The sequence below is a fragment of the Eretmochelys imbricata genome, chromosome 2 (assembly GCF_965152235.1).
Source record: "Eretmochelys imbricata isolate rEreImb1 chromosome 2, rEreImb1.hap1, whole genome shotgun sequence".
NCBI classification, from domain to species: Eukaryota; Metazoa; Chordata; order Testudines; family Cheloniidae; genus Eretmochelys; species Eretmochelys imbricata.
Window position 1 is genome coordinate 257,270,498 of NC_135573.1, and position 15,139 is coordinate 257,285,636.

The 15,139-nt window shown below is 46.6% G+C and overlaps 1 protein-coding gene across 2 annotated transcripts in view; it reads right to left on the reverse strand.

The window, feature by feature from the left end:
• OXSR1 (oxidative stress responsive kinase 1) overlaps positions 1-13,978 on the reverse strand; it is a 119,603-nt gene extending 105,625 nt beyond the window's left edge. The window contains exons 1-2 of one of the 2 annotated variants that reach the window (XM_077808413.1): positions 13,805-13,946; positions 4,651-4,853 (exon numbers count right to left, since the gene is read on the reverse strand). Coding sequence is in view for 1 of the 2 variants with exons in the window: in XM_077808412.1 (XP_077664538.1) it covers positions 13,805-13,874 (70 nt within the window). In the remaining variant the exon portion in view is untranslated. Of the gene's footprint in view, positions 1-4,650; positions 4,854-13,804 lie in introns of both variants that reach the window. The other variant, XM_077808412.1, reaches the window with a different exon arrangement.
• Between the last annotated feature and the right edge of the window lie 1,161 nt (positions 13,979-15,139).

Here is a 15,139-nt window from a genome sequence, read left to right on the forward strand (position 1 = left end):
CCCCCATGGGGCTGAAGCCAGGAGGCGCCGGACTGAATCCCCCAGCCCTGGTGCTCCCTATGGGGTAGAAGCCCTGAACCCACAGGCAAAGTTGGGAACATGGAGGGCACTGCCACACCCAAACTGCAGCGCAAGAGCATGGCAATCCCAGGAGCAGCACAGCTCCGCACCTCTCCCCTGCCCCTAGGACAGGTCGGAGGCAGGAGGCCAGAGCCCGTGTAGTGGCACAAACAGCTTGCTGGCAGAAGAATTTCCTATCTAGGTTGTACTGAGCATGCTCACCCAAACTGAGCAGGCTCAGTACAGGTAATTGCTATTTGTGGGAAAACGTGCCGGCTGCTGTTTTTGCCGTCACCAGGCTGTGCAGGGAAGCTGATGCTCTGGTTGGTGCCATGGAGCAGGCAGCCGCAGCGTTCCCGCCTCTCCTGCTGGTGCCCCAGGTTGAAGCTGCTCCTCAGCTCCAAGCCCCCTTTGCTCCTGCAGAGGCAGCAGGTAATAGCCACCCAGGTGGGGAGACCCGGCTCCGTGGCTGGCAGATCCCTCCAGGAACATGGACCGCAGGGGAGTCCTACCAGCACACAGCCCCTAGCTACCCCACCTCCTGCACCCTAAGCTCTTTTCAAATTTTTAAGCTAAGCCCCCCACCTTTGAGTTATAATTTTTGGCTGCACGCCCTCCCAAACCCCCACCCCAACCCAGACAGGCTGGGTGGCCTGCTGAGGAGTCAGGGGGTGGAGGTGGCGCTCCCTCCACAGACCCTGCCATGCAGAGCTGGCTTGAGCCCCGCTGCACCCCCCCACCCCCACCCGCAAACAGAAGTCAAACTACACCTCTGCCCAAGGCCCCTGCCCAGAGTCTGCCCTCCCCGGGCCCTGGAGTTTTTATAGCATGTTGAAAGGGACCTTAGAGAGAAAAAGCTTGAGAACCCCTGCCCTATTGGAGGCTGCTATCTTGTCATTGCAAGGCACAGGCTGGATGTAAGAGGATCTTTTCTGTCTCTATTAGCGGGTTCAGTGCACAAGATTAGTTGAATTGCTAGAAACAGTATTACCAAAGCACGAGTAAGAAGAGTTACTCTGAATCCTGGATCCTATATGCAGAACGAATAATTTTATGTTCAAGATACTTGTCCATCATGCCCTCACAGCTGTTAAAATCAAGGTTTGGGTCCCTGACATGGAGAAATGTCAATCTAATGAGAAAAGGAGTACTTGTGGTACCTTAGAGACTAACCAATTTATCTGAGCATAAGCTTTCGTGAGCTACAGCTACATGCATCTGATGAAGTGAGCTGTAGCTCACGAAATCTTATGCTCAAATAAATTGGTTAATCTCTAGGGTGCCACAAGTACTCCTTTTCTTTTTGCGAATAGAGACGAACATAGCTGTTACTCCGAAACCAATCTAACGAGAATTCTTCTGTTGAAATGCTGTTTGTGGGAGGTTAATGTCAAGGTATTTACTAGACAAGAGTTTGCATCCTCTACTACTCAATTTTAAATCAAGTTCCAATTGCCATCTTTTTAATAGAGCTATTTGGAAATGTTTGGAGAATCTGAAAGATAAAAAGGTCAGTGCTGAAATGTCAGTCTGCAGCTCTCCCATCCCCCAAACAAGAGGAGAGTATATTCAGTTGGGTTTAAAGAAAAAGAGCTGCAATATCACCATTCAGATGCTCCAAATATCAACCAACCCTCCAGCAAAGAGGTTGCCAGGACCAGCATCACTAATGTAGAACAAGCAGCAGAAGAAAAGTTGAAGAAACAACAGCATCTCTATACATCATAAAGAGGCAGTAAAGGGCATATTTACTCCCTCCTACAGCAGTTTACCTTTACACGTCCATCAGAAGTATCTGAACAAGCAATAAGAGGGTGAATAGGAGTTCATCCATCGGGGACATACAACACACAGAGAAATCTGACTAACACAGTGGTCTGCAACCTTTACAAACCCAAGATCACTTTTTGAATTTAAGAGCAACAAAGAATCTATTCTACCCCTTCCCCAAGGCCCCACCCACTCCATTCCCCCCCATTAGCACCACCCTTACTCACTTTCACTGGGCTGGGGCAGGGGTTTGGGAGGGGGTGCGGGCTCTGGGCTGAGCCTGGGTCAGGAGTTTGGGGTACAGGAGGGGGTTAGGAGTGCAAGCTCTGGGAGGGTGTTGGGATGCAGGAGGGGGTACAAGGTGCTGGCTCTATGAGGGGGCTCAGGGATGGGACAGGGGCTCAGGGTGCAGGAAGGGGTTTGGGGTACAGGCTCCGGGAGGGGGCTCAGGGTTGGGGTGCGGCCTCCCACAAGGAGGCACTTCGCCTTGCTGTGCCTCCAATCGAGGTAAAGCAGGTTCCCCGCCTGCCATGGCCCCACACCACTTCCCAAAGGGGCCAACGTGCCCCTGGAGGGGTGGGGGCACATGACTCTGTGCACTGCCCCTCTCTGCAGGCACTGCCCCCAAAACTCCCACTGGCCACAGTTCCCCGTTCCCAGTCAATGGGAGCTGCAGGGGCAGTGCTTGCAGGCAAGAGCACCGCATGGAGACCCCTTCCCCGGGGGCGTTCTGGCCACTTCCAAGAGTGGCGTGGGGCCACGGCAGCAGCCCCGTTGTGCCACCGCAGCCAGAGATCACAATCGACTGGGAGAATCCCCAGGATCGACCAGTCGATCACGATCGACAGGTTGGTGACCACTGGACTAACACAATGTACGCATGTAACTCTCACATGCACTTTAGAAAAGATGTACCATGTATTCACTAATCAGCCCTCTTAATTTAACTTAGGCCTTTCCAAACACAGCAGAACCTCAGAGTTACAAACACCAGAGTTATGAACTGACCAGTCAACCACACCTCATTTGGAACCAGAAGTACACAATCAGACCAAAAAAACCCAGATACAGTACAGTACTCTGTTAAATGTAAACTACTACCCAAAAAAAAAAAAATGAAGGGAAAGCAGCATTTTTGTTCTGCATAGTAAAGTTTCAAAGCTGTATTAAGTCAACATTGAGCTCTAAACTTTTGAAAGAACAACCTTGATGTTTTGTTCAGAGTTATGAACAATTCCATTCCCCAGGTGTTCGTAAAGCTGTGGTTCTATTGTAAAGGATGTTTCCCTTTACTTCGGTTCTAAAAAGCAACTATGAACAGCATCAGAAAGCTCAGTGCCCCATGGAGTCCATGATTCCATAGAGGTTGAATTGGCTGTTACAGAATTGCTTTCACGAATCTAGGCTCTTTTTTAAGCTAAAGAATTGTTTCTAGCCCTCGTTGTGAAGAAAACCTTAATCTTGGATTTAACCAATGCTGTCCTGTCTGCATGAGCCTGCAAACATCCTGAAATAATAACTCTGATATCTGAATTGCACCAATCATCTCAATGAAGTTAACGATGAAACCTAGAGATGACAATATCAACATAGCTATTTCACTGCTGATGATTTTAGTAGAAACACCCATCTGATGGGCTTACCACTCCACAATCCTAAATTGGTTCTCAGATCCCAGAAACCAGAATTCCCTACTGTCAAAACTTCCAGATTTCTTCATAAGAGCTTCTACTCAACTGTCCAGCATCTTCAGTACAAGAATGTACGGCATATTGAAAACTGACAGCATGGCAAGAGCACCAAGTGGCTTGAATATGAAGAAGACAACACTACTATACTACTTGCATTTTTTCATTTTTGTGTTTAAACTAAAAAAAAATATGTACGGTTTTCAATTATCTAAAACTGCTACAGAATACCCCCAGGATCTAATGACCTGTGTCAAGCTCACCAGAAATGTCTTTCCATTTGTGTTCCAGCCATTTCCCAGTGACATATATGCGCTGAAGACGACACCCCCGTCTTCCCCCCCACTGGCCAAACTTAGGAACTCACCCTTTGCTCTGAGAGGCAATTAAAAGTCTTTCCTCTCACACATCACCTCTAGAAAGAGATACCACACACATGCCAAGTTCTGGACTCAGTTATGTTGTGCAACCCCAAATGCTCAGTTGGGGATAACAGAACAGAATTTGATCCTGCAATCTGAATCTAGTTAACAATTCTGTGGATGGATGAAAAAGTGAAGTGATTTCCCTCCTACATAGATATATTGATAATGAGGCACTAGAAGGAATAAAAAAACTTGTTTGACTAAAGTTATTTATGACTGAGGACAGCAGAACTATAAGCAATAAGCAGCTTGGGTTTATCACAGCAGGAGATACTGCTAGTTTGTATTTCAGTTTGTCATCAATCTCACCTCTTTCATTTGCTCATAACTTTCTGAAGTTTTCACTTATTGGGCTGACACAGGCTTGCTCTCTGATCAAACAGGAGTTTCTTTTGGGAGGTTTCAGTAAAACCAGTTTAGTCCTTTGAGTAGGAAGAGAGTGAAGATGGCTGGGGTAGAAAGCTGAAGTTTGGCCAGAAATTAGGCCCTTGATGAGAAGAGCCTTTATGTATTCCAGTGAAAACTCATTTTAATTTGACCGAGTTATGAGCCTTTGAAAGTTGCACTTCATGCATACACAATACAATTGGTATGACTTCCTTTAAGCAGTGTTTGTAGTGAACGTCAGCTACACTGAGCAGGAGACTGGGACTAACTTAACAGTGTAGCAAAAAAGTAAATGCACAGAGTGAATCCAGAGCTCTTACCTCATTCACTGTGCATCCTGAAAGAAATGATCTGTGCAGCTTTTAAGGCTTGCTGGAGAGAGCTGTCTCCTGCAGACTTCCCAGAGTGCAGAGTAGAAGAGCTCCCTCTAAGAAAACCTTGTAAGGTGTGTGGGATGCAGCATTTGATGTTGTCATGTTGTGTAGCCAAACAGTTCCATATCACAGAATTTCTTTTAATCTCCCTAGGAGATTACAATAAAAGCCACGTTAAACACTCAAAAGTCAGGAAGTGACAAAGTTAAAGGACTTCAAAAAAAGTCATAACTGTCTTAAAGTTACTTTTAGAAGTATTCTATGTTAGATGTAACACCTGATAAGACTACTGTGACCGAGAAATGAAGGATTTCCATTTTCTAATTTGTTCACTTTGTGCACTTGACAACCCTGTGAGTCTAATCAGCTTACTCAGAGGGTACGTCTACACTGCCATTAGACCCCCCACAGCTCGCCCATGCCAGCTGACTCGGGCTAAGGGGCTGTTTAACTGTGGTGTAGATGTTCAGACTTAGGCTGGAGCCTGGACTCTAGGACCCTGTGATGTGGGAGGTTCGCAGAGCTGGAACCTGTCCCTGTACAGCTACACTGCAGTTAAACAGCCTGTTAACCCAAGCCAGCTGGCATAGGCCAGCCGCAGGTGGACATATACAGATCATGTGGGTCTGGCATATAGCAACAGGGGAGAGAAAGATGTGTAAAAGATAGCAAAAACTGTCATTTTAAAACCACAGAAGTTGACAGAGCATTTCAGGGCAGGTATAGGACAAAAACTGTTTCAATTGTCTAGATCTTAGGCAGTATCCCTTTATGGTGGCATATGAAGCCTTAGCTCTGCCCCCTGGTGTTTAAGTACTATGGAACACAGCATTTCTCAAAATAATAAGGCTTACATCTGCCACTTTAGATGTACATATCTATAGAATTGGCAGGATTATATAATTTCAACTCATAACATTGATGTATATTTTAAAGCTTTTTTTTTTTTTTAAGATTTTTGTTTAAATGTTTACAGTAGCAAGAAATTACTGGGAGTCAGACAATTGTTTAATGACAGGACACAGATCCAAAATGTTAAAGTTTTATAAACTGTTAAAACAAACTGTCCCCCTTACATGTCAAAATATACAAAGTAAATATGCTTAAATCAACGAGTCTTACTGATTTTTACTATTCATTTACTCGTCCTTTTCTAACAAGCTTAATTCAAAAGTCGAACGATGGATTTTGACTCTAATAAGTTCCCAACCAGCATTTTTCTTTCTTTGCCCATCTGTAAATTTCAATTCTCAATGGAAATATTTTTTCGAGCCATTTGTAGGTGTATGGTGAAATCAATGTTTACTGACATTTATGGATACAAATTTCATCCTTCCAAGCTGACATTTTCCATTCAAGTATACTCATACCACTTACTGACATAATATCCAACTTCATTCACTCAGATTACATTTTTAAAGACATGTTCTCTTCACTAACATACTTATGACTAAATGTCACCTTCTAAGTAGTCCTTTCAGGCACCAACAGTCTTCTTCAAGTACAATTCAACAGAATGGTTGTCCTGTGGTTAAGGCACTGGATCAGTAGTCAGGAATCTGGGTTTTAGGCCTGACTCTGTCACACATTTCCTGTGTGACCCTGGGCAAGTCACATAAGGCTTGATTTTCTGAAGTGCTGAGCATGGACGGTTCCAACTAAAGTCAAAGGGAGCTACAGCAACTTTGAAAGTTGGAATCTTTGTCTTTGAGCCTCAGTTGCTCAGCTATGACAGGAGTCAGGAAAACAGACTGGGCAGATCACTAGGATGACCTAGTACAGCAATTCCCATTTGCCTAATACGGCAGTCTTTTCTACTGGCAATTATTCCATGGTTATTTTCTATACTCACTTGCCCACAACTTTGTGTCTTCTAAGCTTGCAGGTAAAAAGTCTAAAACTACATTTAGCGTTAGTCACCCTAGTGGCCAAACTGCAAGTGAAATAGTTTGACCAAGGAAAACACTTCACAAAAGATCAAGTTTTAACAGATTACAGTTTCAATACTCATTTGTAATTAAAATACCTAGCTATAGTTGTTTGCAGCTTTAAAGGCTCAGATATTTAAATTTCAGAAGAACTTAAGTCAACATCTATAGCCTTAATGGACCAGCTCCTGTTCTCATCAACAGCTCCAGCCTCTGGAATAAAATAGTCACGATGAACTTTAAAAGCTGAACATTTTGGGGAGAATCGATTCTCTCTCTGAGATGCAGTCAGTTACATAAGCAATAACATTCCAGAGTGTGCATTTGTCAGCCAATAAATGCACCCCTCGGGTATGCAGAGAAGCCAAGGACACCCAAGATATTTGACTACTAGCCAAGAAATGCCTACCCCAGAGTGTTTTACTATACTTATAAAATGGCTTATTGACAAACTAAAGTGTGAAATATTAATCTTTCCAAGAAACTAGCTCCACTGGAACTAACTGCCATCCAGGAACAAACCACAGTGGTCTGCTTCTATTTACGGCTTCCCTGTGTCTCTCTCACCCCAAAATAGGTGAAGGAAGCAGAAGCAGAGTCCTTTGCCCTCTCCTCAAGTCAGCTGGAAAGGCAGCCAAGCTGATTCTATGAGGTTCTCTTTCAGCCCTCCTCTTCAGAAGAGAGGTACTACTGCTGCTTGATTTTATTATTTTTAAATACCCTCAGCCTCCTTCCTCCCTTTTATCCGCCTCCTGTGCCAACTGGAGGTAGCAGGGGCTGGCAATAGAAGCTGGACTGCATTTGTAGAACACTCCTTTTCCTTCATTCCAAGATGATCAGGTAGGAGGAAAGATTCAAGGACAAATGGTTGGCTGTTACTAAGCGATGGTAACAAGGTTCTAAGTATCTAGAAATCCCCACTGTTCAGAGAAGTGGATGATTTGGATACTGCAGGGACACTGGACTGCTTAAGTGGGTTTACAGTCTAAGCACTTGCGTTTGGATTTCATAGTGGGGGGCATTAGTTATGGTGATGAGGCCTATGTGCATAGATGCTTAGATAGGCTCAGCACTTTGAATACACTTTATGTTCCTCTTAAGTTGGTTTTGTAAAAGCTTTAATACAACCTAAGACCAATAGAAAGGTTTCCATTTTAAAAGAACAGATCAAACTTTCTACCGAGTTGTTTGTTGGAGAGACATTTCCCTGTAGTGTTTTGAATCTGAACACTGAGAACTTGCAATGGAAATTGACTTAGGTTAGCCAATTAAAACAAATGGAGAAATGCCAGAAACAAATAGCACAAGTAAGAGTGAAAACTGAACTGGATTTTATTACTAATGCTGTACATTGAAAATGAAAGTAACAAAAAAAAACTGGTTGTTTAAATTATTTAGGCTTATGCAACTGACTGTAGTTACAACTTGCCTACAGTTACCATACTAGACTCATAGGTGAACCATCAATTCTAGTCCCCAACAGATTCTATACAGCGTATTGCTGGATAAATTTTTCCCATTCCATCTCCTTCTCCCGTTACATAAAAGTGTTTTAACTGCTATTACAGCGTGTAGATACTTATGAGTACTCTTTCTGTACTATGCATTTTTAATTTGTTGGATCGGTCCCTACAGATATTTTGATAACATTCAGAGAACTAGACTGTTTGAGATGCTCTTGGGGGTGCAACAGAATAGTAATCAATCTCTCCCACCTAACCACATTCCCCCCCGATCCACAGGACTTGAAAATTTACTACATACCTAAATGCCACAAGATTAAACTACAAGCTCTACTGTTCAGGGGCAATGCCCATGTAAAACAGCTACCTACATACCCAGCTGCTGGGAAAGAGAAAAACCTTAATATGTATTAACTTTATTTTAGACTTCATTTCTGGAAGGAACATGCATATTCAACCTTTGTTCCTCCCCTTCTCAACCCAGAGCCTCCTGGCTGCTGTGAAGGCAGGAGTCTTCAGGGGTGGAAGGGAGAGAAGAGGGAGTTCTCTGCTAATTTACCCCCAACCCTGCCTCCGGTTTTACATTCTCCTCCTCCTCAGTTAACAGCTTGCTCCAACGTTACTCTTGGGGGAATTCTGTGCTAAAAAATTTAAAAGTCTGTACACTCTTTTAAAGTTCTGCAAAATTTTGCAAATTTGTCAAAACAACAATATAATCACACCAGTTTCAATTATTTTGGTCATTTATTTCAAAATACCTGTCAGTAAGTATGTCTGTCACAATACAGACAACAAAAAAGATTCAGGAAATGCTTTTTGACAAATAGATTCCTTACTAGGCATATTAATGCAGAATTTTGAGTAATAGTTCATTTAAACTACAATACAGAACCATACTTACTGCACGCCTCAGAACCAGTGCAAAGGGTTTGAGGAGTCAGGGGTAACGGAGGAGCTAAGAGAGTGGGAAGTAATTGCTGGGAAGAAGCCTGGGTGTGAAGTTGGAGGGTTGTTGGGTATGGGTGCGGGAAGGGATTGTTTGGGAGATTCCCCCATGCAGACCCTGGCTGACCCTTAGCTTCTCCCATTCAGTCAGTCACATCAGTCCCTGTCCCCATGTCTCCCGGCACCCGTGTCCCCTTGTACCCCAGCCACGTGCCCCTCCACCCCCACTCAGCAACCCCCCCCCATCCCTATGTGGCCCTGCACCCCCTCCCCCATGTGTCTCTGTGCCCCCACTCAACCATCCCCCTTCGGCCCTGTAGCTCTGCACCCCCTTTCCCATTCCCATGTGGCCCCGCGCCTCCCCTGTCCCTAAATGGCCCTGCCCCCCCTCTCCCATCACCATGTGGTCCCGCATCTCCCTCTCCCTGAGGCCCCACATCTCCACTCCCATTCAGCCCCTGCCCCAGTCTGTCCTCCCCCACTAGCCCTTATGAGCCCTGTCTGACCCTCAACAGCCCCACGCTGTCTGTCTCCTGACCTGGCCCAACAGGTGCTGTGAAGAAAGCAGGCACTCTCTCTTCCCTAGCTGGCCAGGAGCTGCTGCTCTGTTCTATCACCACAGCACCCTCTAGTGGGCAAAAAGCAGTACTGCAGCAGCTTTCAAGCAAACGCTTTTTCTGAACAAAAAATTAAACATGTGTAGCTCATTTATTATGCATGCACACAGTGGCACAGAATTCCCCCGGGACGATAGTGTCTACTCCCCATACTGCTCACAGCTTTCTGAAGATGCAGCAGAACCAATATGAGTGAGCTGAGTCTACTTAGTTTCATTGTTGCCCAGAGGTTTCCCCCAATAGCAACTTTGAGAACCCACAGAGTTCTATTTGGTCTTCACTCTATGGCAGATTGGGGAAGCTCTGAGCAGCAGCAACAATGGGGCTATCTTCCTTCAGACTTTAGAAAACAGCTTTGCATTGATTTCCATGCAGTCAACATCTGGAGGGTTATCATTACAACCCTAAGAGAGAGAGACTACTTTTTTTTAAAATGAAGCCAGATTCCACAGTAGTTGATGGTCACACAGGAAAGATGCCTACTCACAACAGGCAGACCCTATAACTATTATAATTTCAGTTTGCAGTAAATTTTCGTTTGTTTAAAATTAAGTCAAGTTTTGATCCTGAACAAGACAATTTGCAACATTACACTGAAAAAAGGAAACTGTATTTGAGAATACTCAGCTGTTAGTCACTAAAGCTAACACAGTATAACAAATATAGGCAATAATCTATACCTTTAAAATTGAATGAACCAGATCCACTGCTGACTAACAGGTTTTTAAACCTAGACAGAAACTGTAAGGTGATTTATAAGGGAACTTCTTTCCTGAATCTGGAAGAATGTGTTCTCTCTTAACTGCTGCACTAAGAGGCCACATTGCCCACTGGATTTCTGCATGGATATTTACAGGCAGAGAATTAGTGTGAGGAAATAAGGGATCAGAGAAGAGAGTGAAAAACTGATTTCCTTTACCTGGGTATCAAAAATAGCTGAGTATGTAACATACAGAGTGCTAGGCTGAAAACCTAGAGAACTTTTGTCATCCCTGTGGATAAAGTTATGTCACAGAGGTCACAGATTCTGTGACTTTCAGAGATCGCTAACATTTTTGCTTCAGCCCCAGTGTGGCAGGCCCAGAGCTGTCAGCCAGCGGAAGACCACAGAGCTCCGAGCTGTGGCGTGGACCCTGCAGCGGTCAGCCACCGCAGCAGCAGGTGCTGTCTTCCCCCCTGCTTGGGCTTCAGTCGTCCTCCCCCCCAATTATTTTTAGTAAAAGTCACAGATTTTCATGAATTTTTGTTTCTTGCCGATAACCTGTCTGTGACGTCTACTAAAAATAATCATGATAAAATCTTAACCTTAGTCATCCATCACAGATCTAGTTAAGTACCTTGAACGTATAGCTGCAAGGGTTAGCACTTTCCATACTAGATTCCCTCTTTGACCATGACCACAAATTGTAAGCCTATAAATCTGGAGTAATGAGAACCCAGCAAGCCCCTGATGAGAGTTAGAGGGTATGTGGAAGCAGGAGGGGAAAAAGTCCAGATGCTTAGCCAACCGTGGAACATTTTGTCCCTCAAATTAGGTATGTGCTATGAGACTTAAATCACATCTACATCCTAGACATTGGAGGACATTCCAACATTAAGAAGGAATAAGATAAAGGGGGGCAATAAAAATGTTTAAACACATTTCAGCATACATTCCACAAAAGTAGGCAATATAGTCCAGAATCCTGATGCAGTCTTTCAGGTAGTAGTTGGCAACCAGAAATTCAGCATACAGATTTTTGGGGGGGTGTGGGGAGGGGGGAAAGGAGAAGAAAAAGGAATGAAAAAGTTTATTCCCCAAGCTCAATATGTTACAAGCGGACTACAACGTATCTACGTCCCCCTAGTGATTGTTAGACTATGTGAGGAGTGTCCATCAGCAGCTCCCTTGAAAGCAGCTGTTGGGAGTTTAAATGTCTCCCTCAGCCCTGTGTAAATTTCCTTTTCCCCCCAGCACAGACTAACATCTAATAAAGGTAAATAAGAGAAGAACTTTATAGGGGGAAAAATCCACACACAAGGATTTGGTCTTGTTGCAGGGTGGGGCGGGCACCTCTTAGTAGACTCCCACAAACATAGCACTTCCTAGAGACAGCTGCAATTGCTCTCCAGCTTTAGAGAGACTGGAGCCTAGTGGCAGCTTTTTCTAGCTTTTGCTTCTTCACAGGACAAGCCCAATTTTTGGACACCAGCCTCCCCAGGATGTGTTTTCCTGGAAAGGGTTTAAAAAGCGTTAATTCTCACAATTTAGTTTCCCCAGCCCCTGCTGCAGGCACCAGACTCTCCCCCTTCTATAGTACAGCTGCTCCCAATAGGCTAAGGGAGGGAATAGAACCTGATCTGATGAAGCAATGGGGATTTTCAGTACTTCAAGAAGGATTCCATACTAGCCATAGCTTTAGATCATTCCTACTTTTAAAACAATGCCAAGAATTTAATCTCTGTAACCATGATTTCCCCAAGTTCTCCCACCCTAGCAAAATAAAGCAGCTCTGTTACAGAGATGTAAAGCCTATGCAGGACAGAAACATCTTCATTTATAATCTTTAAAAGATAAAAGTTCCTCAAACATTAATTTTTAGTTTAACTGTTCTAAGACCTTGACCAACAACCCCTCCTACACCTCCATTCTCTGCCTCTCTGGTGAAATGGAACATGAGGCACTGACCTTACAGTCACCTGTGGCACTCAATAAGTAATGTGCTAGATACTCAGTGTGCAGCAATATAGCCTTCACACCACCATACTGATAAAGTGACTAAAAAAAGAAAGACTGAGTGAACTGGTGCAAAGAGATCTACCACAACAACAAGGTTTAAGTCAAGAGAGATTCAGTCATTCATAAAGAGCAAGGGCTGCTGCCTCAAGCTGACGTGAGAATGAATGAGAGAGATTTCAAATATAAAGACACGCCCAGCAAATTCCTCCTCCCTTAAACAGACCAATATACAGTGCCTTGAAATTAATTGTCACCATATGGATGGACTCTCCTTTCTGACTGAATACAGCTTGGAGCAGCTGTTCTATAAAAGAAACAGTATATTCCAGACTCTGAAGAGGAACTGCCCTTCATTATTTACCTACACCCAAAACGCCACAACAAACACCTTACATCCTCATCCTTTCCAGCAGCCAAGACAGGCCACTCACCATTCGGCATGACATAAGTACCCCTCTTCCAAATCCTAAATTGGGCAGGCAACTGCCCATAGCAGTTACTTCCAATCCCAAAACAGAGACAGCCCCCAAAAAATCAGAAAAATATAGACAACTCCTTCCCCAAACGTTAAGCTAGAGAAACACACAGACCCCCAACAGAAGGGGGGAAAAAAACATTAGACCCTAAGATATAATATGCACCTCTCCGGAAAAAAAGAAAAAGAGAGTCCCCTAGAAGACACTCCCAGAAACGCACGTACCAATTAATTTGGAAATCCATGAACAGACCCTGGAGTAAGTACAACCCTTCCCTTTTCAGTTAAAGCCGAGACACACCCCCACTGCTGAAATCCCTGCACCCCCGGTGTAGAAACACAGACAGCCGAAGGCGCTGCCAGACCCGCCCCCCCAGCTCAAACTCGCCCAGGCCCCAGGAGCAGAAATGCAGCTCTCAGCGCATCGGCAGACACACACACCCCCCAGGCCCCGAGACACCTCCACCGAAGAAGACAGACCAGAGTCCCCCTTTGCCCTCCCATTTCCTGAGCTGTAACAAAGACCCTCAGACGCAAGCACCGCCCGAGGCCCCAAGATCCCCCCCCCCAGCCCCAGCCCCGGAATCCACCCCCGCCCAGACAGACTCCAGCGCTCAGCGAGACACACCCCCCGCGGCCGCTACACCCCCGGAGTAGGAACAGAGCCAGCCCCTCTCTCCAGGGCGAGGGCCAGACCCACACGTCCCCTGCCCAGCCCGCCCCCAGGGCGAGGGCAGACCCGCCCGCGACGGCTCCTGCCCCCCAGGAGTCAGGCTCCAGAGCTCGCGCAGACACCCCCGGGCCGGCCCAGACACCAACACACCCCGCGCCCCACCCCCATGGAGCCGGGTCCGGCCTCCGGCGCAGCCACCCCCCGCCCGGCCGCAGAGAGCGGGCAGCCCAGGCCCGTGCCCGGCTGACAGGCCGGGGGGCTCCCGGCGCGCCCCACTCACCGATCACCTCCTGCAGCTCATAGTCATCCCTGTTGATGGACCAGGGCAGGGAGCTGGGGTCCTCGGCCATGGCGGCGGCGCGTCCCCGGGCACAGCGAGCTCAGCGCCGGGCAGCGGGGAAAGACGAAGAGAGGCGCGCAGCCCCGCGGCCCGACAGCCACCCTGCCTGAGCCCTCCCCGCGCCGCCCCTCTCTCGCCTCCCCATTGGCTGGGGTCTCAGCCCTGGGGGCGCGGTTAGGGAGCGGCGGGGGGCGGGGCGGCCCAGTCATGCTCGGCGAGGCCTAGTCACCACCCCCCTCAGCAAAGAGCCCATAGAAGAGGCGGCCTATAGAGTTCAGTAGAAAAACCCACCAAACTCGAATAAGGTAAGCGCTACCATGGCAACCTCTCCCCCCCACGAACATGGGCCGTCCCTCCACCAGCCCACACCGACGCGGGATGACGTCACTCGCGCCCGCCTGCCGACGCCATCTTGAGAGAGAGAGAGAGAGAGACGCAGTTCATCCGCCATCTTGAGTGAGGCGCTTGCCAGACTCCGCCAGAACTTCACGCTTCTCACATCCCCACCATCGTATGAACGGCTGCTTTTAGCCATACATCCCGTGAAGGATAAATATTTGGCTGTAGTATAATCCATCCCGGAGGGAGGCGGAACGAGAACATGCCACACACAAGATGGCTGCCGTTTACTTCTCACCCATGCTGTCAGGGAGCAGCGGAAAGGGATTCGCCCCCCAGTCTCTGAGACCGGTGTTGATTGGTCCTCGGCTATAAGCTCTCCAGCAGTGATTGGCTTCCAAGCCTGTCCATAGCTTGAAGTCCCGGCCCGATCTGTGTATGCACCATGCTCTTGCATGGGGAGGGGAGAAAAGGGAGGGAAGGAGAAGGGGTCCTTGAAGGGCCTGCATTTGTGTGGGGCCCTGTGCAACGTGAGCCAGACTCCTGGAGCCTGACCGAGCTTGCAGAGTCCATCTTGGGGGGGAATGGCTGTAGGGAATGCCGGAGGAGCATGGGTTCATGCAGAACGTCCACTCAGTACATTGCCACCTTGTCACTGTCATGTAGCCACGTCACCCATCCTGGTCTGGCCAGGAGCGTTTGATTTTGCTGTGATGATCCCCGCTGCTGCAGGCAATCCTTTGGGATATTAATAATTCCCCAGGGTCACTTTCACACTGCAGTGCCATGACATTTTGATGCAGTGTATCAAAACATCACAAACTAGAAGTTTCTGCCAGACTGGAGAATCTCAGAGAAGCAGCCTTCGGGGAGGGTAAGCAGTTGGCACAGAGCCTCTGAAAAAGGGAGGAAAGTTTTGGATAAGGCACAACCTAA